This window comes from Rhincodon typus, chromosome 5, assembly GCF_021869965.1.
Source record: "Rhincodon typus isolate 14 chromosome 5, sRhiTyp1.1, whole genome shotgun sequence".
In the NCBI taxonomy this organism is placed as follows: Eukaryota; Metazoa; Chordata; class Chondrichthyes; order Orectolobiformes; family Rhincodontidae; genus Rhincodon; species Rhincodon typus.
In genome coordinates this window covers 38,174,222-38,199,048 of record NC_063336.1, presented here as the reverse complement: position 1 = coordinate 38,199,048, position 24,827 = coordinate 38,174,222, and the positions used below count along the sequence as shown (strand labels likewise).

The following is a 24,827-nucleotide window of genomic DNA, read 5'->3' as shown; positions in this document are numbered from 1 at the left end:
CGAGATCTACACTCTTCCCCTCCACGGCGCTCTCCCGATCTTCCTCATCCCCGACCTACCCTCTCCCCCCCTCCTCCCCCCCCCCCCCGCTGCCTGCCCCTCTCTCTCCCTCCTATCTATCTCCTTCCTCTGCCACAGTGTTCTCCCTCGGATCACTGTCTATGTTCATGTCCTTGTCTTGTACTTTCTTCCAAATGGATGCTAGTTGACATTCCTTGACTTGCAGTGGCCTCTTCTATTTCTATTTTCATGGTTTCTTCATTCAATAAAAGAATAAAGTATTTTTTCCACCTGTCTTTGATTTTATTCTCTTTCACTTCAGTTATTTTATCAGCATGCTTTATTTTACGTTTATTTCCTATATCTTTTATTAACCTGTCTATCTTCTGCAGTTGCCATGTTTTGCAACATTGGCAATCAAAACTCTCCAACATTCACAGTCTTTGATAACTGCCAAGATCTTTCTTATTCAAATTTTGAACTTGTTCTGCTTAAATTGTTGGTGTAGTTTCTGCGTTGTCTCCTCCTCATTTTGCTGCTGTCAATGTTATGGTTATCACCAGATGTTCTTATTTCTCTCTGCTATGTATATGCCAAGGAATTGTAGTTGTTGCTTGGGATGATCGTTCATAAAAACAAAAAAAAATCTACTTGTGTACCAAAAAGAGTAAGAAACAATGTGAGAGTTTCAAAGCCAAAGTTGGATTATGCCAAGGATTGGCACTGTGTCCCCTCCTCATCCTGATTATCATGGATGTTCTCTCTGAGTGAATGTGTGATGTCTGTGGATTACATTCAACAATGTGGTTAGATGATAAGAACATGACTGAGTATCTAAAAATGGGAGGAAAAATTCAGAAGGCAGTTATAAGGATTAGCAGACCAGTCAAACTGCCAGTTTGAACCGAGAAAAGATGATCAGAGTGAAAGTGTAAAGATTATGGGTGAAGATTTGGAGAAAGTGATTAATTTGAAGCACCTGAGGTCAGTAGTAGCGGAAGATGGATGTGTGGAAATGGAAATTAAGCAATGGTTGGCAGTAAGAAAAGTATTGCTCAAATTGAAAAGAAGCATCTACAAGTTTTGAGTGCAGAAACTTGCAGAACAGCAACTGGATACTAATATTATACGTGAGATAACAAGGTGTAGAGCTGGATGAACACAGCAGGCCAAGCAGCGTCAGAGGAGCAGGAAAGCTGACGTTTCGGATCTAGACCCTTCTTCAGAAAATTTCAGCAGTTCCTACTATCTCTGTAACTAATAATATACAATTCTGAAATGGATATGTAGAGTGGCGTGAAAGGGCAACATCAGGAACCAGTACATTATGGGTGAGGAAGGTTTTGAAAGCACCAAAGAAAAGTAGCTAAGAAGCGATTGAAATGGCATGGTTAAATGTTGACGATAGAGGAAATAAAGTGAGGTGAATGATATGACTGTCCGGACAAAGGGGAAGAGAAATGCTAAAGACCAGATTTAAAAATGTGATTGCAAAAGATTTAAACACAACAGAATTGGAAGAGGAATGGGTTATAGACAGGAGATAAAGAAGGGTGATAACCAAAATTGTGGTGACTCCCAAACAAAAATGGCAGAAGCCAAGACAGGAAGTGTCTGCAATTTTTTTATTCATTCATGGGATGTGGGCATCACTGGCTGGGAAAGTGTTTATTACCTATCCCTAATTGTTTTTGAGATGGTGATGATGAGCTTAAACCGCTGCAGTCCATATGCTGTAGGTAGACCCCAAATGCTGTAAGGGACTTCCAGGATTTTGACCCTGCTGAGGCCAGAATGTATACTCCCCCAATGAGGTTTGTGAGGCATGATCTACCCCTCACAGATCCATGCTGACTATCACGTATCAAATTGTGCCTTTCCAAGTGATCATAAATCCTGACTGTCCGAGCCCTTTCCAATAATTTGCCCACCACTGATGTAAGATTAACTGGCCTGTAATTTCCAGGGTTATCCCTATTCCCTTTTTTGAACAAGGAAATGATGTTTGCCACTCTCCAATCTTCCGGCACTATACCCGTGGACAGTGAGGACGAAAAGATCATCGCCAAAGGCCCTGCGATCTCTTCCCTTGCTTCCCATAGAATCCTTGGATAAATCCCATCAGGCCTGGGGGACTTATCTATCTTCAAGTTCCTCAAAATTCCTCGTACATCTTCCTTACTAACATCGACCTCCTGTAGCCTACCAGCCTGTTTCTCACTGTCCTCCCCTACAACTAGGTCCCTCTCAGTTGTGAATACCGAAAAAAAAGTATTCATTAAGGACTTCTCCTACCTCTTTAGGCTCCGTACAAAATTCCCTTTACAATCCTTGATCGGCCCTACCCTTTCCCTGGTCATTCTCTATTTCCTCACGTACGTGTAAAAAGCCTTGGGGTTTTCCTTGATCCTATCTGCCAAGGTTTTCTCATGCCCCCTTCTAGATCTCCTAAGCCCTTCCTTCAGCTCCTTTCCTGGCTAACTTGTATCCCTCTAGAGCCTTTTCCGATCCTTGTTTCCTAAACCTTATATAAGCATCCTTCTTCCTCTTAACCAGTCGTTCGACCTCTCTTGAGCACCAAGGCTCCCTCGCTCGACCGCATCTTCCCTGCCTGCTGGGGACAAACATATCGAGCACAAACGGTATGCATACCTTAAACTATCTCCACATTTCTATAGTGCTCTTCCCTGACAGCATCTGTTCCCATTTTATGTTACCCAGTTCTTGCCTAACAGAATTATAATTATCCTTCCCCCAATTATAAACCTTACCCAGCTGTATGTATCTATCCTTTTCCATGACTATTGTAAAAGTAATAGAATTATGATTGCTACCGCCAAAATGCTCTCCTACCAACAGGTCTAACACTTGGCCTGGTTCATTGCCAAGCACTAAATCCAAAGTGGCCTCTCCTCGTGTTGGTCTATCTACATACTGTGTCAGGAATCCTTCCTGAACGCACTGGACAAAATCCGCTCCATCTAAACTACTACAACTAAAAAGTTTCCAATCAATATTTGGAAAGTTGAAGTCACCAATGACTACAACCCTGTGACTTCTGCACCTTTCCAGTATCTGCCTCCCAATCCGCTCCTCCACTTCTCTGCAACTATTAGGGGGTCTGTTTAAAAAAAAAAACCCCAACAAAGTGACTGCTCCTTTCTTGTTCCTGACCTCAACCCGAACTGACTCTGTAGATATATCATTCTCGAACTGCCTTTCAGTAGCTGCTATACTAGCCCTGACTAGCAATGCCACTCCCCCGCCTCATTTACCACCCTTGCTATTTCCTTTAAAGCATCTAAATCCCGGAACTTCCAACAACCATTCCTGTCCCTGAGATACCCAAATTTCTGTATTGGCCACAACATTGTAGTTCCAAGTACTGACCCATGCTCGAAGTTCATCCGCCTTATTTCCGATACTTGTAGCATTGAAGTATACACACTTCAAACCATCCCTCTGTCCACAATTACGCTCCATCGACCGCATTTCTTTATTAACAACCTCACTCCCTGTTGTGTCTGTTGGAAGGCTGAATACCTCATCCTCTGAATTACAAATTCAGTTCCCCACCTCCTGCCAATCTAGTTTAAACCATTCCGTATAGCTCGAGCAAACCTCCCTCCCTGGATATTTGTGCTCTTCCGGTTCAGGTGCAACCTGTCCTTCCTGTACAGTTCCGACCTTCCCCAGTATGTGCTCCAATTATCCACATAATGGAAGCCCTCCCTCCTACACCATCCCTGTAGCCACGTGTTTAGCTGCACTCTCACCAGTGCCATGTGATAACGAGGTAAGAAATAGGGAGAGAATGCAGCTAAACACGTGGCTACAAGGATGGTGTAGGAGGGAGGGCTTCCATTATGCACATAATTGGAGCACATTCTGGGGATGGATTGTTGCCTCCGGAGCTAGGGTCAAAGATGTCTGGGAGCATCTACAGGACGTTCTGGAATTGGAATGTGAACAGCCAGTGGCCGTGGTACACATTGGTGCTAATGACACAGATTTTAAAAAAAGGGATAATGGCCTATGAGCATAACAAAGGGAGTTAGGAAGCAAGTTTAAAATGTAGGACCTCAAAGGTATTGATCTCAGGATCACTACCAGTGGCATGTAATAGTTAGGGTAGGAATAGCAGGCTGGAGAGATCATACAAAGGGGAGGGTTTCAGATTCCAGAGACATTGGTAATGGTTCTGAGGAAGCTGGGACCAGTACAAGCTGGACAGGTTGCACCTGGGTGGGACTGAACTATCTTGTGGGTGTGTGGGATGTATTTATTAAGGTTGGGAAGGGTTTAAACTAAAATGGCAATGCCATGGGAAATCACACAGGGAGACAGAAGAAAGGGAAACAAAAGCATAAACAAAAGATGGAATAAGAAAAGTGGTCGGTAGAAAATTTAAGGGCAATATTCAAACAGGGCAACAGCGCAAAGTAATGTGCACGGGACTAAGAGTATTAAGAAGACAAGCTTAGAGTTGGGATTACGGAAATGCGGCTTTAGGATGACTGGTAATGGGAAGTAAATATCCAGGGGTATTCAGTTTTTAGGAAGGCCAGGCGAAAAGGACAAGGTAGTGGAATAGCATTTCTGCTAAAAGAGAACATTAATGCAATCGTGAGGAAGGATATTGGCTCCAGTGAAATGGAATCTGTATGGGTAAAGCTTCAAAACACCAAGGGTCAGAAAATAATAGCAGGGATTGTATATACATCTCCAAACTGTAGAGGTAATGTTGGGGAAGGTATTAAACAGGAAATTCAAGATGTACACGATAAAGCTACAGCTGTAATTATGGGTAAATTTAATTTATGTCTGCATCAGGCAAATGTACGAGATGGATTTCTGGATTAATACATCGAGGATTGAAAACAAGAGAATGGGCCATCCTAGACTGAGTGTTGTATAATGGGAAAGAAATAATTGGCAAATCTAACACGGTGAGGCCCTTGGGGAAGAGTGATTAAAATGGAGAGTGATGTAGTTGATCCTGAAACTAGGGTCCTGAATCATAAATAAAGGAAATTATGATGGTATGAGACTTGAACTGGCTATGATAAATTGGGGATGTTTGTGGATTGGCAATGATAAACACTTAGCACATGGATGAACTGCAATAGTTGTTTATTTCTGTCTGGCATAAAAATACAATGGGAAAAGTAGCCCAAACTTGGCTAACAAGGGAATTGGGGATGGTATTAGATCTAAGGAGTAGGCATACAATTTGGCCAAAAAAAAAGCCTGAATTTTTTAGCAGTTTAGAATTCAGCAAAGAAGGAATAGGGCTTTAAGAATGGGAAAATAGAGCTGACAGCAAGCTTGTGGGGAGCAAACAAACTGATTGTAAAAGATTCTAAAGGAATGTGAAAATAAAAAGATTAGTTGTTGGTTCCTTACGGGCCAAAAGTGGGATGTTCACTGAAGAATACACATTTATCAGTACTATTCACAACTGCTCAGATACTGAAGCAGTCCACATCCAAATGCAACAAGACCTGGACAATATCCAAGGTTGAGTTGAAAGCTGACAAGTAACATTTGTACCACACAACTGCCAGACAATAACTGTCTTTTGATATTCAGTAGCACTATTATCATTGAATCCACAATTATCAACATCCCGGAGGTCAGAAACTGAACTGGACTTGCCACATAAATATAGTGGCTACAAGAGTAGGTCAGAGGCTAGGAATCCTTAAGTAAGTAATTCATCTCCTGACTCCCCAAAGCCTGTTCACCATCTCCAAGGCACAGATCAGGAGTGTAATGGAATACTCTGCACTTGCCTGGATGAGTGCAGCTCCAACAACATTCATGAATATTAACGTTCGGTTACTTCACCATTGCTCGGTAGCAATAGTATGTACCATCTACAAACGCACTGCAGAAATTTGCTAAAGATCCTTTGACAATCCCTCTTAAACCCACAACCACTTCTGTCTGGAAAGCCAAGGGCAGCAAATACGTGGGAACACCATCACCACCTGCAAGTTTCCTCCACGCCACACCCCATTCTTGAAGAAGTGGTCCTATGAATGTTGGATGCATTGGTGATCATTTTCAAGATTCCATGGACTCTGAAACAGTTCCCATGAGTTGGAGGGCAGCTAATGTAACCCCATTATTTAAAATGGAGGTAACAAGAAAATAGAAAATTACAGGTTATTTAGCCTAACCTTGGTAGGGGAGAAAATACTAGAGTCCATCAGGAAAGATTTAATAGCAGAACAGTTGGAAAACAGTGACAGGATAAGAGTGAGTCAATATGGATTTATAAAATAGAAATTTTTATATATGTACTAGAATATTTCAAGGCTGTAACTACTAGAGTTGATCAGGAAGAGCCAATGAATGTGGTTTAATCTCCAGCACGCCCTACCTGCACTCACCTACCACCAACCCTCCTACCTTCCCCAGCCCCATCCCTCCTCTTTATTTATTTCTGAGCTCCCTTTCCCTTCCCTGTTTCTGAAGAAGGGTCCCAACCCAAAACGTCAACTTTCCTGCTCCTCTGCTGCCTGGCCTGCTGTGCTCCTCCAGCTCCACACTGTGTTATCTCTAATTCCAGCATTTGCAATTCTTATTCTCTCTACTTGGACTTTCAGAAGGCTTTCATGAAGGCTCCACTTAAGAGTTTATCATGTACAATTAAACACATGGTTGGCAGACAGGAACGAAAGTGGGAATAAACAGTTGCAGGCAGTGAGTAGAGGGGTGCTGCAGAGATCAGTGTTTGGATCCCAGCTATTCATCTATATTATATGAATATATTTAACTTAGATGAGGGAACTAAATGTAATATCTCCAAACAAATGACACAAAGCTGGGTGGGAGCATGAACTGAGAAGAATACCGAGACGTTTCCATGTCACAGTTTAAGGAGATGGGGATGTGCCATTTAGGACTGAGCTGATGAGTTATTTCTTCATCCAGAGAGTGGTGAACGTATGGAATTTTCTGCTCCTCAAACCAGTTGAAACCAAAACATTGAAGGATTTCAAGAAGGAATAGGATTTAGTTCTTCAAGCTAAAGAGATCAAAGGGTATGGGAAGAAAGCGGGAATAGTGTACTGAGTTGGGTGATAAATTATGATCATATAAAATGGCAAAGGAGGCTTGAAGGGCCAAATGGCCTACTTCTTTGTATGTTTCTTTGTTAGACACACTGATAACAAGACCCAAAGCTGGTTTTGTGTGATTAGTGCCCCAGTGTCGAACGCATTGGCATGGGGAAAGACGTTGCTGTTGGACAGTCTTCCTTGAAGGATCTCATAAAGTGAGTGTTGGTGGTACTTCTCCAGTGGCTGTTGTCAGCAATCCAAATCTTTGAAGCATATGTGAAGACAAGGATTGGTACCATCTGGTAAATGATGACTTTAGTTTGGGTTTGAGGTCTTGATTCTTAAATACTGTTCCTGAGATGGTGAATGCTAAACTTACACATTAGAGCTGATGATGAATCTTCTTTCTGTGTCTGCTTTCACCTGAGAGGAAGTTCCCACAATATGGCAAATGGTCCACATTTTCCAGGATCTCACTGTTGATCTCAATCAACATGGTGATATATTTTGCTTGTGGAAACTGGTTGGTAGAGGAACTTAGGTTTTTCAGGGTGTTAAGTGAAAGGCTTATTTTCTCATTTGCTTCAGAATTGATAACTACTTGGAGTTCAGTTTCTGAGCGAGCCTACGCGCAACAGGATAAGCAAAATACTGCAGATGCTGAAGATATGAAATAAAAACAGAATATGCTGGAGAAATTCAGGTATGGCAACATCTATGGAGAAAGAAACAGTTAATGTTTTGACTCAAATATGACTCTTTTTGAAATCTATCCTTGAGGCATAAATGCCAAAGGAAAAATATGTAAGTTCATTTGGCCAGATCTACTGAGAGGAACGCAACCTGGAGGCTTTCAAAGAGCTGGTGAAGCCCTGCACACACTGAAACAGATTAAAAGCAATTATATTTGGTCCATTATCAAGGACAGACTTGCATGTATTTTCCTTGTTCTGTGGAGGAGAAGTAAGTTTGATCGGAGATTTTGCAACTCTGTGATTCATTGATATCTGTAAAATTAAAGCAAATTCATTGTTCAGTTTGGGCCTCATCTCTCTAAGGTGTTCTCGGACTGTATTGAAAGATTGAAGGAGAACACAGCAAAAGGCACATTTCCTAGTTTAGATCACCCATCATTGTTGTTGCAACTTAAATATCCTATGTTTAAATATTAGGGCAATAAAGATGAGCCCTTGAAAGTGAGGTGGGTCTGAGACCCATGCTGAGGTGCTTATGTGTTGGTCTTTATATATATCAGCTGTACACAGCATGGTGGCATTAAATCTTAGGTGTTATACATGAGCAAGACGCTCATTTGGTTTTAAAGAGTAAGAAAGTAGATTAAGTGCCTTGGGATGTTGAATTAGGTTTTAGATCCCTGAAATTTGATGTAGAAAGAAACGTCTGAGGCAGTTCTTGTATTTTCAGTTGCTAAATGAGAATAAGCAAAGGGTGCAGTATAACTGAATCTTAGGTGAACATTGTGAGAATGCAGAGAGGAAGCAAAGTGTATTGATTGGTACATTAGGAGCTTATAAAAGGCTAGGGCACACAACTATGAGGCAATTAATATAAATCTAGAATAGTCTGGACAGATTCAGCTAAATTTTTTTTTTAATAAAAGTGATCCCAAATAAATTCGTCAGCAAGACTTGTTACAAAAAGTGTCTAGGACATATTACTAATGTCAAGTTGTCTTTGCTACTCAAAACAGAATTGTGAATTATTTCATTGTGTAACAGTTGGCTGTATAAAAAAAAAAAAGAACTTGGCAAGTAATTACATTGATTTATTCTTTTTCTTTCTGCGCAGAGGTTAGGGTCCTTTCTGCTTACGGACACTGATCTCGGCATGGCAGAACAGTTGAAAGGTTCAGTAAAAAAAATATAGACTTCGTGTAGTTAGGTTGTGGTTTTGAGGCTCAAAGGTTGAAGGGCTGTTAGTTTTTGTTTTCTGATGCTAATTAACATCAGGGATTTTAATGGTGACTCATAACACTGGTAAAGTGGCCCCTGATGCCTTGTGATGCCAAAATGCCAAAGTTGAAATGGCATCTCCATTACTAATGTTCTGTTATTTTGTAATTTAGCATTCTTGCATTTGTCCTGATGAGTACAAGATCAAATTCTTCAGCAACGTGTCTCTTTTCAGCAAAAACAGATAACTGCCACTCCACCAATAACTGCAAAGGCCCCCAATTCTCTTCCCATGTGCTCCACAAAGTTTGTATATCTTTCAAATCTAAAACCATATTTTTTGCTTATTGTCCCATCTTTATTGGGGAAACTAAAACAGACTAGTGACTGCTGAATATCTGTGTTCTGCTTACAGATATGTTGTGAAGTTTGCTTTGGGGCACCATTTCAACTCCCTGTCTCATTTATGCATTTAACATTTTACCATTGATTTCCTACCCAGCTCCAGGCAAGCCCAACAGTAACCTTCAGGAACAGAACCACATCCTTATCCTCCATGGTCTACAGCCATTTCGTCTGACTACAAAAAAAAACCCCAAAAGAACTGCAGATGCTGTAAATCAGAAGCAAAAACAGAAATTACTGGAAAAGCTCAGCAGGTCTGGCAGTAGCTGTGGAGAGAAATCAGGATTAATGTTTCGGGTCAAGTGATCCTTCCTCAGAACTGTTCCAAGGAAGGATCGCTCGATCCAAAATGTTAACTCGCCAGACATCTTGAGCTTTTCTAGCAATTTCTGTTTTCGCCTGGCTCTAAGCTTGTCTTTTCTATTTGCTTACAAGTTTTTTTTCCATCCTCTTTTCAGTTCATTCCCCAGTGTGTAGATTTGTTTTTACATGTAGTTGCAAACTATTAAAATCTACTAGAGATAGTAGGAACTGCAGATGCTGGAGAATCCGAGACAACAAGGTGCAGGGCTGGATGAACACAGCAGGCCAAGCAGCATCATAGGAGCAGAAAGGCTGACGTTTCGGGCCTAGACCCTTCATCAGAAATTTTCTTGAGAGAAAGCAGCATACCTGGCTCTTGCATTTTTTCCTTTCTTAATGAGGTGTTTGGGTTTGATGGAGGCTGTAAATCTAAAATAGTAACTTGACAAATGTGCTGTTTCCTTTGCTTTGGCAATCTTCCAGAATATTGCTTCCTTTATCTATTTTTCTAATCACCTGTTCAGACATGTTATTACACACCTCTGGAGCAGGTGGGACTTAACGCAGGTCTCTCAGTGCGGAGTATGGACAGTACCATGTACCATAACAGGGCTTATTATTTCTTTTAAAAGTTCAGACAGAATTAGGCCTGAATGACTGACTTGTAAAGTCTGACCTGGGGAGAACAAGTATTTAGCATCCCACATAACTCCCTTAATTGGCTTCAGCGTTAGCGATGGTCTAAATTGAGCTAGCATAATTTCTTCCTATCTGATCTAACCAGACCCCTTGTGAATTAAAGTATTTGTACCAAGTATTCTATTAAAAATGTTACTTTCTCAAATGGAAATGTTCCCATTTTATCAATGTAACTAAAGTCTGTCAACCCTGGAATGTCAATGTCTGGCATAGTGTCTGGATGCAGTGCCATATGATTGATGTTGCCATAGACATGAGCTTTGGAAGGAAGATGCCCACATTGTAGGATTGGGTTGCAGGTTTTCCTAAAAGATCCCAGAACTTGTCTGACCTGGTCAGTCTGCAAGAATTTGAAAGCAAGAGAATGATCAGATACATAGCATCAGCAAATATCTAATCGTCACTATGCACAAAGAGGATGGAGTTATGTGCTGATACTGAGACCAAGTTCTTAAGAGTGTAAACAAGGCTAGAAGCTTTGCCTAATTTTGACTAGAGAGAAGAATCTCATTTTGTCCTTCACTGTGTAAATTAATTCTGAGATTAGGATTACCCAGCAGGGAAAGGAAACAAGCTTTTTGGAGCATTTATTATTTGTTAATGGGATGTGAGTGTTGCTGGCTTGGACTGCATTTATTACCCATTCCAAATTGGCATTCAAAAGGCTACCCTTGTTAACCACTGCAATCTTCGGGGCTCAGGAGCACCCACTTTGCTGTTAGGAAGGAAGTTCCAGAATTTTGACAATAAAGGTGAAGAAATGACAATATAGTTCCAAATCATAATGTGGAGGTGCTGGTGTCGGACTGGGGTGGACAAAATTAGAAGTCACATGACACCAAGTTGTAGTTCAACACGTTTATTTGAAATCACAAGCTTTTGAAGAGCTGCTCCTTCGTCAGGTGAAGTGGAGGGAAGCACACAGGCACAGAATTTATACGCGAAGAGAAAATGACAAAATAATTCCAGGTAATTTAGAGTGTCAACAGATAAGTACAAATAGTGTGAGTGGAGTGTCAACAGGCTTAATTAATGTAACAACACTCCGAAAGCTTGTGTTTTCAAACAAACATGTTGGACTGTAACCTGGTGTCGTGTGACTTATAACTAATTCCAAGTCATAATGGAGTGTGGGACGGGTGCTTGCAAATAGTGGCATTCTCATGTATCTGCCATTCTTGTCCTTTAAAGTGATAGAGGTTGCAAGTGGTTACTGGAGAGCATCTTGTAGTTGGTATACACTGTGTGACAGTGGTGAAATTACTGAAAGTTATAGAGTCATAGAGTCGTACAGCACAAAAACAGACCCTTCGGTCCAACTCATCTGTGCTGACCAGATATTCTATATTAATCTAGTCCCATTTACCAGCATTTGACCCATGTTCCTCTAAACCCTCCTATTCATGTACTCATCCAGATGCCTTTTAAATGTTGTAATTGTACCAGCCTTCACCACCACCTCTGGCAGCTCATTCCATACACGCACCATCCTCTACTTGCAAAAGTTGCCTCTTAAGTACCTTTTAAATCTTTCCCCTCTTATCTTAAACCTATGCCCTCTAATTTTGGACTCTCCTAACCTGGAAATAGACCTCAGCTATTCGCCCTGTCCATGCCTTTCATGATTTTATAAATCTCTATAAGGTCACCCCTCAGCCTCTGACACTCCAGGGAAAATAGCCCCAGCTTATTTAGCCTCTCCCAATAGCTCCAACCTCTAACCTGGCAACATTTTTGTAAATCTTTTCTGAACCCTTCCAAGTTTGACAACGTCTGGGTGGCACGATAGCACAGTGGTTAAGACTGCTGCCTCACAGGGCCAGGTCCCTGGGTTCGATTCCACCCTCCGGTGAGCGTCTGTGTGGAGTTTGCACATTCTCCCCGTGTCTGCATGGGTTTCCTCCCACAGCCGAAAGATATGCAGGTTAGGTGGATTGGCCATGGTAAATTGCTCATCATGTCTTGGGACGTGCAGGCTAGGTGGATTGGCCATTGGAAGTGCAGGATTACAGAGATTGGTGGATGCGGGGGCATCTGGGTGGGATGCTGGTTGTGGGTTTGATGAGCCGAATGGCTTTCTCCCACACTGCAGGGATTCTATAATCTTTCCTATAGCCGGAAGTTCAGGATTGAATATCATATTCCAAACTTGGCCTAACCAATGTCCTGTACAGCTGCAATGTGACCTCCCAACTCCTATACTCAGTGCACTGACCAATACCTTCACTTCTGAGGAAGAGTCACCAGACCCGAAACGTTAACTCTGATTTTTTTCTTCACAGATGCTGCCAGACCTGCTGAGCTTTTCCAGCAGTTTTGTTTTTGTTCCTTCACTTCACTGCTCTGTCTACCTGTGACTGCATTTTCAGGGAACTATGAACCTGTGCCCAAGGTCTTTTGTTCAGCAACACTCCCCAGGATCTTAACATTAAGTGTATAAGTTCTGCCCTGATTTGTCTTACCAAAATGTAGCACCTTACATTTATCTAAATTATACTCAATATCTGAGGAGTCACGCATGGTCCTGAGCATTGTGCGTTCATCTCCACTTCTGACTTCATGATGGCGGGAAGGTCTCTGAAGCTGATGAAGATGGTTGGGCCTAGGAAACTAATTTGAGGAATTTCTACAATGATGCCCTACTGCTGAGTTAATTGGCCTGCAATACCCACAGCCATCTTCCTTTGCGCTAAATATGACTGATTCTCACTGGCACCAGTTTTGATGTAATACTCAGTCAAATGTTTCCGTGTTGTCACAGTTAATCACGCTCACTTCAGCTATTTTGTCATGTTTGGACCAAGGCTGTAATGAGGTTAGGACCTAAGTGGCTCTGGCAGTATCCAAACCGAACATCAGCGAGCAGGTTATTCCTTTGTAGCATTTGATAGCGCTCAATGACCCCTCTGTTGTATGTGATGAAGAGTAAATTGATAAGGCGGTAATTAGCTGAGGTGCTGTTTTCCTGCTCTTTGTGCACAGGATATAATTGAGCAATTGTCCATATTGTTGGGTAAATCCCAGTATTTTATCTATACTAGATGGCTTAGCTAAGGGTGTGGCTAGTTCTTGAGTGTAAGTACTATTGTTGAATGTTGCCAGAGCCCATATTCTTTGCAATTTCCAGTGCCTTCAGCCATTTCTTGATATCACATAACAAGTAGAATTGATTGAAGACTGGCATCTGTGTGCTGGTGACCCCAAAAAGAGGTTGAGATGGACCATTACTCAGTACTTACGGGTGAATATGCATACAAATACTTCAGTTTGAACTTTTCCACTGATGTGCTGGGCTTCCCCTTCTCTGAGGGTGGCAATATTTGTGGAGCCTCCATTTTCTATTGGTTGTTTATTTGTTCACAACCATTCACCACTGGATGTGGCAGGACTGTAGACCTTTGATTGAATCCATCTGTTGTGCATTAGCCTAGCCCTGTCTGTTGCATACACTTTCTGCTGCATAGCTTCTCCAAATTAACACCTATGTGTTAGCTGTGCCTGCTGCTGTTCTGGGCATACCCACTCGCACTTTTCATTGAACGAGGGTTGATCTCCCAGTTTGATGTTAACAAAATAGGGGATATGCCAGGCCGTGAGATTACACATTGTAGTTGAACATAATTCTGCTTCTGACGTCCCACCATGTTCAATTTTCAGTTTGATGGTAGTGCAATGGAGAGTATCTTCGGTGTGAAGAGGGGCCTCGCTGGTTAGAGGGACAGTAGTGTACTTGTGACAGATAGATTGGTGAGGAAAAGGTCAGTTGGATTTTCCTCTGAAGGTGGTTCCTTCATCACCTGCTGCAGACCCAGTCGAGCAGCTGTGGCCATAACACTACTCCCTGAGTTGTTTCCCTTCATAATCAGTGCAATAATTGGATTCCAGTTTATACTCATGTCTTACTGCGGTAGACCGCAGCCATGTTAAGGCCTCTATAAATAAATCCTTTACTCTATAACCAAGTCTCGATGGTTTAGTTGCATTTTATAGGTTACAAAAGCTCTAACACATGACAACTGGGATATTCTCTGTGGTTGTCTGGCTTCTTGGTATCATAATTCTGCCTGTAGGTTAGCTTAAGAGTGTGCATTAAATGCTCATCCTGATAATCAGTAGGGATGGGTTTATGTTCAACAACCTATTTGTTTAAATCAATCCCTAATCGATTTGTCTCTGACTTGACCTGCTGTACAACAATATCATATCACATTTCAGGTAACGCTTCTGCAAATAGACTCGGAAGCAGAGCAATAGAGCTTTATCCCACACAAGTAGACTACACATTTGTGCTTTTGGGATTCAGGTGGGCGTTCTGTCTGGTCCGCATCCCCATCTCACCAACAGCATGTGCATTAAGCCACACTGGAGCAGTGAGATTGGTATGGGGCTGGGCCTTGCACAGGTGGTAGAGGGCTTTGGGGTATAGTTAAAGATGTCTTCTACCTGGTTGTGATTATAACAAAGCTACATGGGTCCCAGGACTAACAAAGGTAGGGATCACAAAGATTCATGATAGGACAGAGCCCCCTTCCTTCCAGCACCCCACACTCCCACACACACACACATGCCCACTCACACACACACACACATATCCACAGCCACCCACCCCTCAGTGGGGTGACCCTCACGACTGTAAGCCTTCTGACGGAGTGTAAAGGTACAAGGAAGTTTATGACTTCTAAGTTAGGAGAGTGGTGACTTTCAGTTAAAGTAAGAAGAGACCCATACAAAGCTGTTAGCTGTTTTACAACAGAGAGCCACGACAGCAGTGACAGCCATGAATCTGCAGCCTCTGCATCTTTGGACTGATCAGCTGGCATCTAGCCAAGGTCTGTTGAATTTCCCTGTACACTGGCAATCCTGTTATACTGAACAAATATGGTGTTTTTAAAAGTAGGGTTGATTACACTACAATAGATGCAATGTTTGATCTACCTGAGTAGACAGATCTGTGGAGCCCGATTTTTCAATTGTCATTGACCCTCCTATTACTGTTTACAGCATTACATCAACCTCAAGACAGTTTTTTTTTTTGCTGAATTTAATTTTCTCTCATAAGGTAACCATATACCCACTTTAATAAGCTTTTGTGTCTATTGAGCCAATGACTATTCACATTTCCACATCTGTACTTTAACATTACAAGCCCCATTTCTGCCAACAAGCAAAAGGCTGTGGTCGACAGCGTAATTTCATTGTTGTAGTGTCGGTCTGTTTTGTACTTTGTAATTATTTTTGGTGTGGTAATATTATGCTGTTGCATGCTTTGATTTATTTTAATTGTGTTGACGTAAGATTATTCCTTCACATTTATTAGTCAAGTAGAAGGTGTAACAGTGTTTGGTTAGAACATAGATTTGATTTGACAAATAAATATCGTTAATTAGATAGGACACCAAATCCTTAAAAACCAGTAAAGATAAAAGTTATATAGGTGTTAAGCATGTTAGATTTCATTACGCCAGCAAGTAAAGGCTTTATATAGCATGCCTACATAGAAGGGGACATGTAGATGACACATATGCTATTAAGTTAGCACTCAGCATAGACAATAAAAAGGAATAAACAATAGTTAAATCACCAAAATGAAGGCCTGGAAAGACACATGGCAACATCATACCGAGTGCGAAAGTAAAATGTTAATTAACAGGAGGAAAACTGGATCCTTCCAACTGATATGAAAAGACCCTTACCACATGAATACTATTAAAGACTAAAATAAGACAATATTCACAGAGAAATGTAAAATCCTTACTGATTCATATAAGATTGAATGAATAAGAGACCAATGCAATGAATCCAGATTTAAGTATACAAGGTCATAAATTGACTATATTGAAGGTCACAAACTCATAAAGGGATCTTCACCAAATAATTAAGGAATAATGTTAAATGATACAACATTGCATAAAAGTGGGAGGAACTTATATGCATGGTTAATACCCACATTTGCAAAGCAAGAGGGGTCCAAAAGTAGAAAAATAATCTCTTTCACTGAAGTCTTAGGCACATTCAGTAAGACCTCTGAAAACATATTTGAGGCTTTAATGTAAAATTTTAAATGTTGACAGATATTCTGTTCTTGGATATTATTCGGTATTTTGTTTTAGAATTCTCTCTCATTCCTTTCAAAAACATTTAGTGTTTTGGCCTCAACTGTTTTCTGAGGCAGAGAATTCCAAATGACTCCCCACTCTGAGGGTGAAGAAATTTCTCCCTATCTCAGTCATAAATGGCCTACCACATATCCATAAATTGTGATGCCTGGTTCTGGATGCCCCATTATCAGTAACATCTTTCCAGCATTTATTCTGTCTAATCTGGTTAGAATTTTATACCTTTCTATGAGATCACTCTCCTTCTTCTAAACTCCTGTGAATATAATCCTTACTGATCCAGTTTCTTGTCATATGTCAGTCATGCTGTTCAGGAATCTGTCTAGTCAACCTTTGTTGTACTCCCTCTATAGCCAGAACATCCTTACATAAGTAAGAAGCCTAAAACTACACACAGTTGTCCAGGTGTGGTCTCACCTTGTACAATTGTAGCAAGGTATCCCAGCTCCTGCACTTGAATCCTCTTCCTATGAAGCCCAACATACTACCTTCACCACCTACTGCACAGTTAAGCATTAGGTTTTCAGTTTAGGTCAGGAATTGTTTTTCTTTTTTGATTAGGAGAAACACCTATAACTTGGAAAACTGTTGGATTCCAGGTGGGATGTGCAAAACTGTTAGCTAAGTCTTGTAAGCTAGTTGCCCTTGACAGAGGAAGGTAGTTTAGATTTGCTAAGAAATCTAGCACAAAGGAAGGTAGTTGTGATTGTTGGAGATCACTCATCTCAGACCTGAGATATCACAGCAGGAGTTCCTCAGGATAATAATATTCGAATCATGATCATCTTCAACTGCTTCTTCAATGACTCTCCCTCCATCATAAGTTGATCTGGTGATCTGCAATCATGAAACAATGTTCAGCACCATTTGTGACTCCTTTGAAACATTCAGTGTCCATATGCAGCAAGACCTGATTTGGGCTGATAAGTGGTCAGCAATAATCACACCATGTAAGTGCCAGGCAATGACCATTTCCAACAAGAGAGAATGTAATCATCACCCCTTGTAAGGAAGGCTGTTCTAGGATGTTGACCCAGTGACAGAGAACAGCTATATAGTTTGAAGTCAAGATACAATGTGGCTTGGAGGGAACACACAGGTATTGGCATTCCCATGTACCTGCTGCCCTTGTCCTTATAGATGGTAAAATTCATGGGCTTGGAAGATGCTGTTGAGGGGCTCTTGGTAAGTTAGTGCAGTGCACCTTGTAGATGTGCAGTGGTGAAGGAAGTAAATGTTGAAGCTGCTGGTTAGGGTACCTGGATTGTTGAGCATCATGACTGCTAGTGGAGCTGCACCCATCTGAGAACATGGTAACATAACAGTATCATTGCTGAATCTCCAACCAACATCCTGGAGGTTGCAATTAATCTGAAATTGAGTTGAAACAGTCATAAAAATACTGTGATTGGAGGAATAAGTCAGAAACCTAGAATTCTACAATGAGTAGCTCATTACCTTCTCTTCCCACTGCCTGTCCACCATCTACAATTCTTAAGTGTGTTGGAGTACTTACCATATTCTCGGATGGGTGCAGCTCCACTAGCAGTCATGATGCTCAACAATCCAGGTACCCTAACCAGCAGCTTCAACATTTACTTCCTTCACCACTGCACATCTACAAGGTGCACTGCACTAACTTACCAAGAGCCCCTCAACAGCATCTTCCAAGCCCATGAATTTTACCATCTATAAGGACAAGGGCAGCAGGTACATGGGAATGCCAACACCTGTGTGTTCCCCTCCAAGCCACATTGTATCTTGACTTCAGACTATATAGCTGTTCACTGTCGCTGGGTCAACATCCTAGAACAGCCTTCCTTACAACACTGTGAGTTTCTCTATGCCCCATGGACTGCAGCTATTCAAAGAGGCAGCTTACTCAACAATTATTGATGATCAATAAATAAATAAATGTTGCCAGCAATGTCCGCATTCTAAGAACAAATTTAAAAAGGAGGGAAAATTAGAATATGGGAGAAAACTTGTTAGAAGTATAAAAAGGGATAGTAAGAGTTTCTCACGATGTTTAAAAAAGAAAATTGTGAACAATCGTGAGCATTGGTCCTATAGAAAGTGGGTCTAGGGAATTAATAACAAAAAATGGGAGATGGCAGATAAATAAATTTTATTTATTAGTCTTCATAATGGAAATTCAATTAACATCCCAGAAGTAGCTGTTAATGAGGAAATGGAAAATAGAGAGGAAGCCAGGAAAATTACAATCACCAGGGACGTGGCACTGAGTAAATTGTTGGAGATGCAAGTTGACATATCCCTGGGTCCTGTTGGAGTGAGATGTTTGTAATTTTCAAAGACTATAGATTTAGGAAAATTTCAGAAATTTTGAAAATAACTAATGCCTTTCCTTATTCAAAAAGCAGAAAACTGTAACCCAGTTAACTTGTGATGATGAAGATGTTAGAAGCTGTGACTAAAGATGTGATAGTTGGGCACTTGTTAAATTCAAATTTATCACACAGTCAGTATGGTTTTGTGAAAGGGAAGTCATGCTTAACCAATTTATTTATTTATTTTTTAAATACAGCAAACTTCTTATAATCGGCACCTATGGGACCTGGAATATACCGGTTGATTTAATATTCCAGTTGATTACCTGGACCACTTGATCAATGTAAAAACACACACTAGTAGTAGAATCATAATGCAGGGGGTTCACACATCGCTGTTATAATTTATTTACAGCATAAAACATTTAAATAATAATGCAGTCGGAGATAGTAAGAACTGCAGATGCTGGAGTCAGAGACAACACAGTGTGGAGCTGGAGGAACGCAGCAGGCCAGGCAGCGTCAGAGGAGCAGGAAAGTTGACATTTCTGAAGAAGGACCCTGACCCAAAACATCATCTTTCCTACTCCTCTGATGCTGCCTGATCTGCTGTGTTCCTCCGCTCCACACTGTATTGTCTCTAAATAATAATGCAGCTTTGCCTTATAAAAAAACATAATGGCAGAGAGGTTTCTTACTTGCATCTCAACTGAACTATTCAGACACTGTGGAGATCCTGATGATACAGTAAACTTTCAGTATTTCAGTTATTTAGTTTTTGCTGGTTTATCAAGAGTGCTGGTTTAAAGGTGCCAGTTAAAACAAAGTATGCTATAGTATGTGCCGTGTAAAAAGGAACTAATGGAAGTACTGGCTTAGGTTTAGACTTATGCGCCACATTAGAGGTTATTGTGAGTAATAAATTCTGTTTGTGTCAAGGGTGATAAATTGGCATTGATAAAAGATTGGCTAACCCTCAGGAAACAGTAGGTATAAATGGGTCATTTTCAAATCGGCATAATATCATGAGTGGTTAAGTTGTGAAGAGGACTTGATGAAGCTGCAAAGGGAAGTAGGTTGGTTAAGTAAGTAGCAATGATCTGGCAAATGGAGCATAACATGGGAAAATATGAAATTGTCCATTTTAGCAGGAGGAATAAGAAAGAAACATATTATCCAAATGTGAGAGATTGTAGAGCTCTGAGATGCAGAGGGATTTGGGCTTCCTAGTGCATGAATTGTATAAGGTTGGTACGCAGATACAGCAAGTAATTAGGAAAGCTAATAGAATGTTACCGTTTATTGTAAGAACAGCTGTACACAAAGATTGGAAGGCTTTGTTCAGTCATACAGAGTCTTGGTGAGACCATATCCGGAGTACGGTGTACAGTTTTGGACTCTTTATTTAAAGAAAGATATAAATATGTTGGAAACATAGAGAAGGTAGTCCAAAGTAATATCTGGAATGAGCAGGTTGTCTTATGAGGATAGGTTGAGCATGCAATGCTTGTATCTGATGGCGTTTAGAAGAGTGAGAAACATACAAGATCTTGAAGGATCTTGACAAAATGGATGTGGAAATGATGTTTCTTCTTGTAGGAGAATGTAGAAGTAGAGATCATAATTTAAAATATGGGGTCTCCCCTTTAAGCCAAAGATGAGAATATTTTGGAAATCTCTTTCAAAAGGCAGTGGAAGCATGAATATTTTTAAGGCAGATGTAGATAGATCGTTGATAAGCAAGGGGTTGTTAACATACCGATCCATTCACTGGAAATGCCTGGGAAGTGGGTAAGAAGCAGCTGCTGCGTCTGTGTAAAAGTGACATAATTGTGGTTTCATGCAGTTCAGGTTTTGTCTCAAAATTCTCTAATTTTTGGTTAAATAAATATACAATAGATTGATTCCCATTATCTAATGCAAGTTACACTCCTGTTGAGAGGGTAAGCAAATAGCTTTGTTAAAGGCAGCTCCCTGAAATACAAATGGCTTGTGTATTTCAAAGTCTGAGTTAATTGTTCCCAAACTTGGTAATTGCGAGTGAAGACAACGTTCATCTCAAATATGTAAAACATCACATTGAATAAACAAAAAGAAAGAAACAAGAACGGGAATAGCTGGAGAAACTTAGCTGGTCTGGCAGCATCTATGGAGAGAAAGCAGAGATAATATTTTGGGTCCAGAGACCCTTCTTCATAACTCAAGAAGGCTCACTAGACCTGAAATGTTACCTCTGCTTTCTCTCCTCAGATGCTGCCAGACGTGCTGAGTTTCTCCAGCAGTTTCTGTTTTTGTTTCAGATTTCCAGCATCTTCAGCTCTTTGTTTTTCTTTTGTTTCTTTTCAAATAAAGATAGATGAGTTGTTTTTCACACCTTACTGGGTAGATTAATTTCAGTGTTTTTGAATAAAAATGTTAATTTCAGTTCAAATAATTTTATATTCTCAAATACAAAACTTGGCTATTTTTTCTGATCGCAGTTTGCTGTGACTATTTTAAGTCCGTCTTTGCTATTTAAAACCGTTTTAATCCATAGAATTTGAAAATCATGACAACATGGACTTATCACAGCAACAGTTTGAACGTTTTCTTTATTGCATAGTGTTGGTGCATAAAATCTAGATTCCTCCTTCCACCCTCCCCCTTCCCCTCTGCTGTCTTCTGTACTCACATGCACAGCCATTCATTTTTGTTTCTGACATTACTCTTCCCTCAATGATTTTTAGGTTGACTCCCTCCTGAAGTTTTTATCCGGGAATGTTGCAAATCAGGAGGATCTCTAAGTACAGTCTGTAGAAAGATGCCAGCAGGTATGATTTACCTTCCTTGATTTTGATAGAAAAGGAGAATGCTAGACATTGGAAATAAAAGCAATTCTTTGGAAGTACATGGTAGGATCAATCAGCCTCTGGGCTTGGATGCACGTTCTGGGGTAGGAGGCTGTGGAAACCCAGAAAATGCTGCAAGTTTGTGATCACCTGCAGAAGTATCAGATTTTCAGATATTCAGCATCTGCAGTTTTTTTTGCTTTTTACTTGATAAAAATACTGCTTGATATTGAATTGGTCTCATTCATTGAAAAAGCTTTGAGAGTTAAAAATAAAGTGCTGTAAAAACTCAGATCTGACCGCATCCAAGGAGAGTAACAGATAATGTTTTGAGTTAAGTATGATTCTTTTACGGAAACCTTCCATTTGGAACCAGTTCCAAACGACACACATTTGACTTGAAACATTAACTGTTGTTATCTCACCACAAACATTCCTGGGCCTGCTGAGCTTTTCCAGCACACATTGCCTTACTTCAAATTTCCAATATCTGCAGTATTTTATTCTTTTACTGAGTGCACACATCAAGACAAAGAATATTAGTGCTGAGTGCGACATTTCTCATTTTAGCACTCAGTATCAGCTTTAATAGGTGCTAAATCAGATAGCTTAGCTACACTTTTTGTCCCAATCCCTAAAAAGCAACCTTCATTATAATTTGACCTTTTTAATATTTTGTGCATTAACATTGTTTGGCTGTTTTTTCCTTATTTTTGGTGAACTTTAAGCTTTCAGCCAAACTGGGTTGATACTTTCCACACTCATTTTTATTACAATCCCTGGAGAAGACCCGTACATCCAAAATGAACAACTTTACTGAATAACACACTAAGAAATTATAAGCAAGATTTCTCAAAGTATGTCTTTTATTTGAACATGAATCCAAGTAATTGAAAATTAACAGGCAAATTTTAATTATAATAAAAAGGTAGATATCACTTTAAATAATCCATATAATAAAGGTAAGTTTATCACACCCACAAGCACCTGCAGTACTCACATGGACAGGTTTAAAAGGCTCTCATATAGAATCTTTCACTTTATTATTGTAAGACTATTAGATATAGGAGCAGAATTAGACCATTCAGCCCATCGAGTCTGCACTGCCATTTAATCATGGCTTATATGTTTCTCAACCCCATTCTTCTGCCTTCTCCCCATAATCGCCATCCCCTTGCCAATCAAAAACCTATCTATCTCTGTCTTACATACACTCAATTTCTTTGTCTCCACAGCCCTCTACAGCAGTGAGTTCCATAGATTAACCACCCTCTAGCTGAAGAAATTCCCCTCAGTTCTCAAGGGCATCCCTTAACTCTGAGGCTGTGCCCTTGGGTCATAGTCTGTCCTGTGGGTCCCATGCGGCACCTTGTCAAAAGCCTTCTGGAAATCCAAATAGATTATGTCCACTAACTCTCCTTTGTCTAACTTGCTTGTTACCTCCTCAAAGAATTCTAACAGATTTGTCAGGCATAATCTCCCCCTTGATGAAGGTGTGCTGATTCTACCCTATTTTACCATGTACTTTCCAAGTATTCCACAATCTCATCCTTAATAATGGACTGTAACCTTACCAATGACTGGGGTCACACTAACTGGCATTTGGCTTCTTGTCTTCTGTCTCCCTCCCTTCATAAATAGGGTGTTACATTAGCCATTTTTCAGTTCTCTGGGACCATCTCTGACTCCAGTAATTCCTGAAAGATCGTCATCAATGCCTCTACAGTCTCCTCAGCAATCTCCTTCTGAACTTGGGTGTGGTCTGCCTGGTCCAAGTGATTTATTCACCTTCAGACCTTTCAGTTTCTCCAGCATCTTCTCCTTGGAGATGGTCGCTACACTCACCTTTCCCTCTTGACTCTGTTGAAGTTCTAATATGCTGCTGGTATCTTGCACTGTGAAAGCTGGTGCAAAGTATCTATTCAGTTCCTCCACCATTTGTTTGTTCCCTGTTACTACTTCTCCGGCCTCATTTTCCAGTGTCCAATGTTCACTGTTGTCTCTCTCTCTCTTACCTTTTTATATATTTTGAAAACTCTTGCAATCTTCTTTAATATTATTAGCTAGCTTAATCTCATATTTCATCTTCTCCCCTCTTATGCCATTTTAGTTATCCTGGCTGGTTTTTAAAGGCATCCAATCCTCTGGCTGCCCGCTAATCTTCACCACAGTGTATACTTTCTCTTTTGCTTTTATGCTGTCCCTGACTTCCCTTGTCGGCCATGATTACCTCATCCTCCCCTTAGCATGCTGCTTCTTCCTTGGGATGAATTTCTGCTGTACGTTCCAAACTGTTAGGCCTGCTAGGCTCCCCTTCCAGTCATCTCTGGCCAGCTCCTCCCTCATGTATTTATAGATACCTTCGCTCAGTTGTAATACCTTTGCATATGATTCCAGCTTCTACTTCTCAAACTGCAGGATGAATTCTATCATATAATGGTCATTGCCCCCTAGGGTTCCTTCACCTTAAGCTCCTTAATCAAGTCTGCCTCATTACACATTACCAAATCCAGAACTGCCTGTTCTCTAGTGGGCTGTACCACAAGCTGCTCCAAGAAAACCATCTTGTAGACATTCCATGAATTCCTTTTCTTGAGATCTGCTACCAAACTGATTTTCCCAGTCCGCCTGCATACTGAAGTCCCTCATAATTATTGTAATAGTGCCTTTCTTAACATGCTTTTTCTAGCTCCTGATTTACCCTTGATTTGAGTTAATTGGCAGCTATATTCCATCCAAGATACTTGGAGTCTGTAATCATCTGAATGGCATAATTCTGTTGAATGCCCTTTGCTAGGTTCACAACCAGCTAAATTGCACAGATTCCCAGAGACTGTTTCATTTAAACCTTTTAATAAATCCGATGAACAGTCTGGTCAGCTCTGGTAAAAGCAAACTGAAACTGTGCAGCCAGATAGATTTACCTTAACTTCACTCCTGTTGGTACTGTTTCCAAGACAAGGGTCAAGACAAATGGACTAGTGTTTCTTCTTATTGATTGAGTCTTTACAATTGATGCAAACTCTTAAAAACCCATAAACACTATAAAGACATTGCAGATGTCCCTAACATATTGCTTCTGGATCAAAGGTCATTTACATTTTTAGTGAGGCCCAGTCTGCCAGTGAATAAGAGATACTTCTTACCCTTTTGGTCTAGTTTTTAAAATATAAAATATTTGTGATGAGCATACTGTGTATAC

General features: G+C 40.6%; 1 protein-coding gene across 1 annotated transcript in view; it reads left to right on the top strand.

Annotated features, from left to right (window-relative positions):
* LOC125483112 (jouberin-like) overlaps nucleotides 1–24,827 on the top strand; it is a 57,502-nt gene that overhangs the window by 438 nt on the left and 32,237 nt on the right. The window contains exon 2 of the mRNA XM_048596745.1: nucleotides 21,524–21,607. Within this exon, the coding sequence (XP_048452702.1) occupies nucleotides 21,598–21,607 (10 nt within the window). The 5' untranslated portion in view covers nucleotides 21,524–21,597. The remainder of the gene's footprint in view (nucleotides 1–21,523; nucleotides 21,608–24,827) is intronic.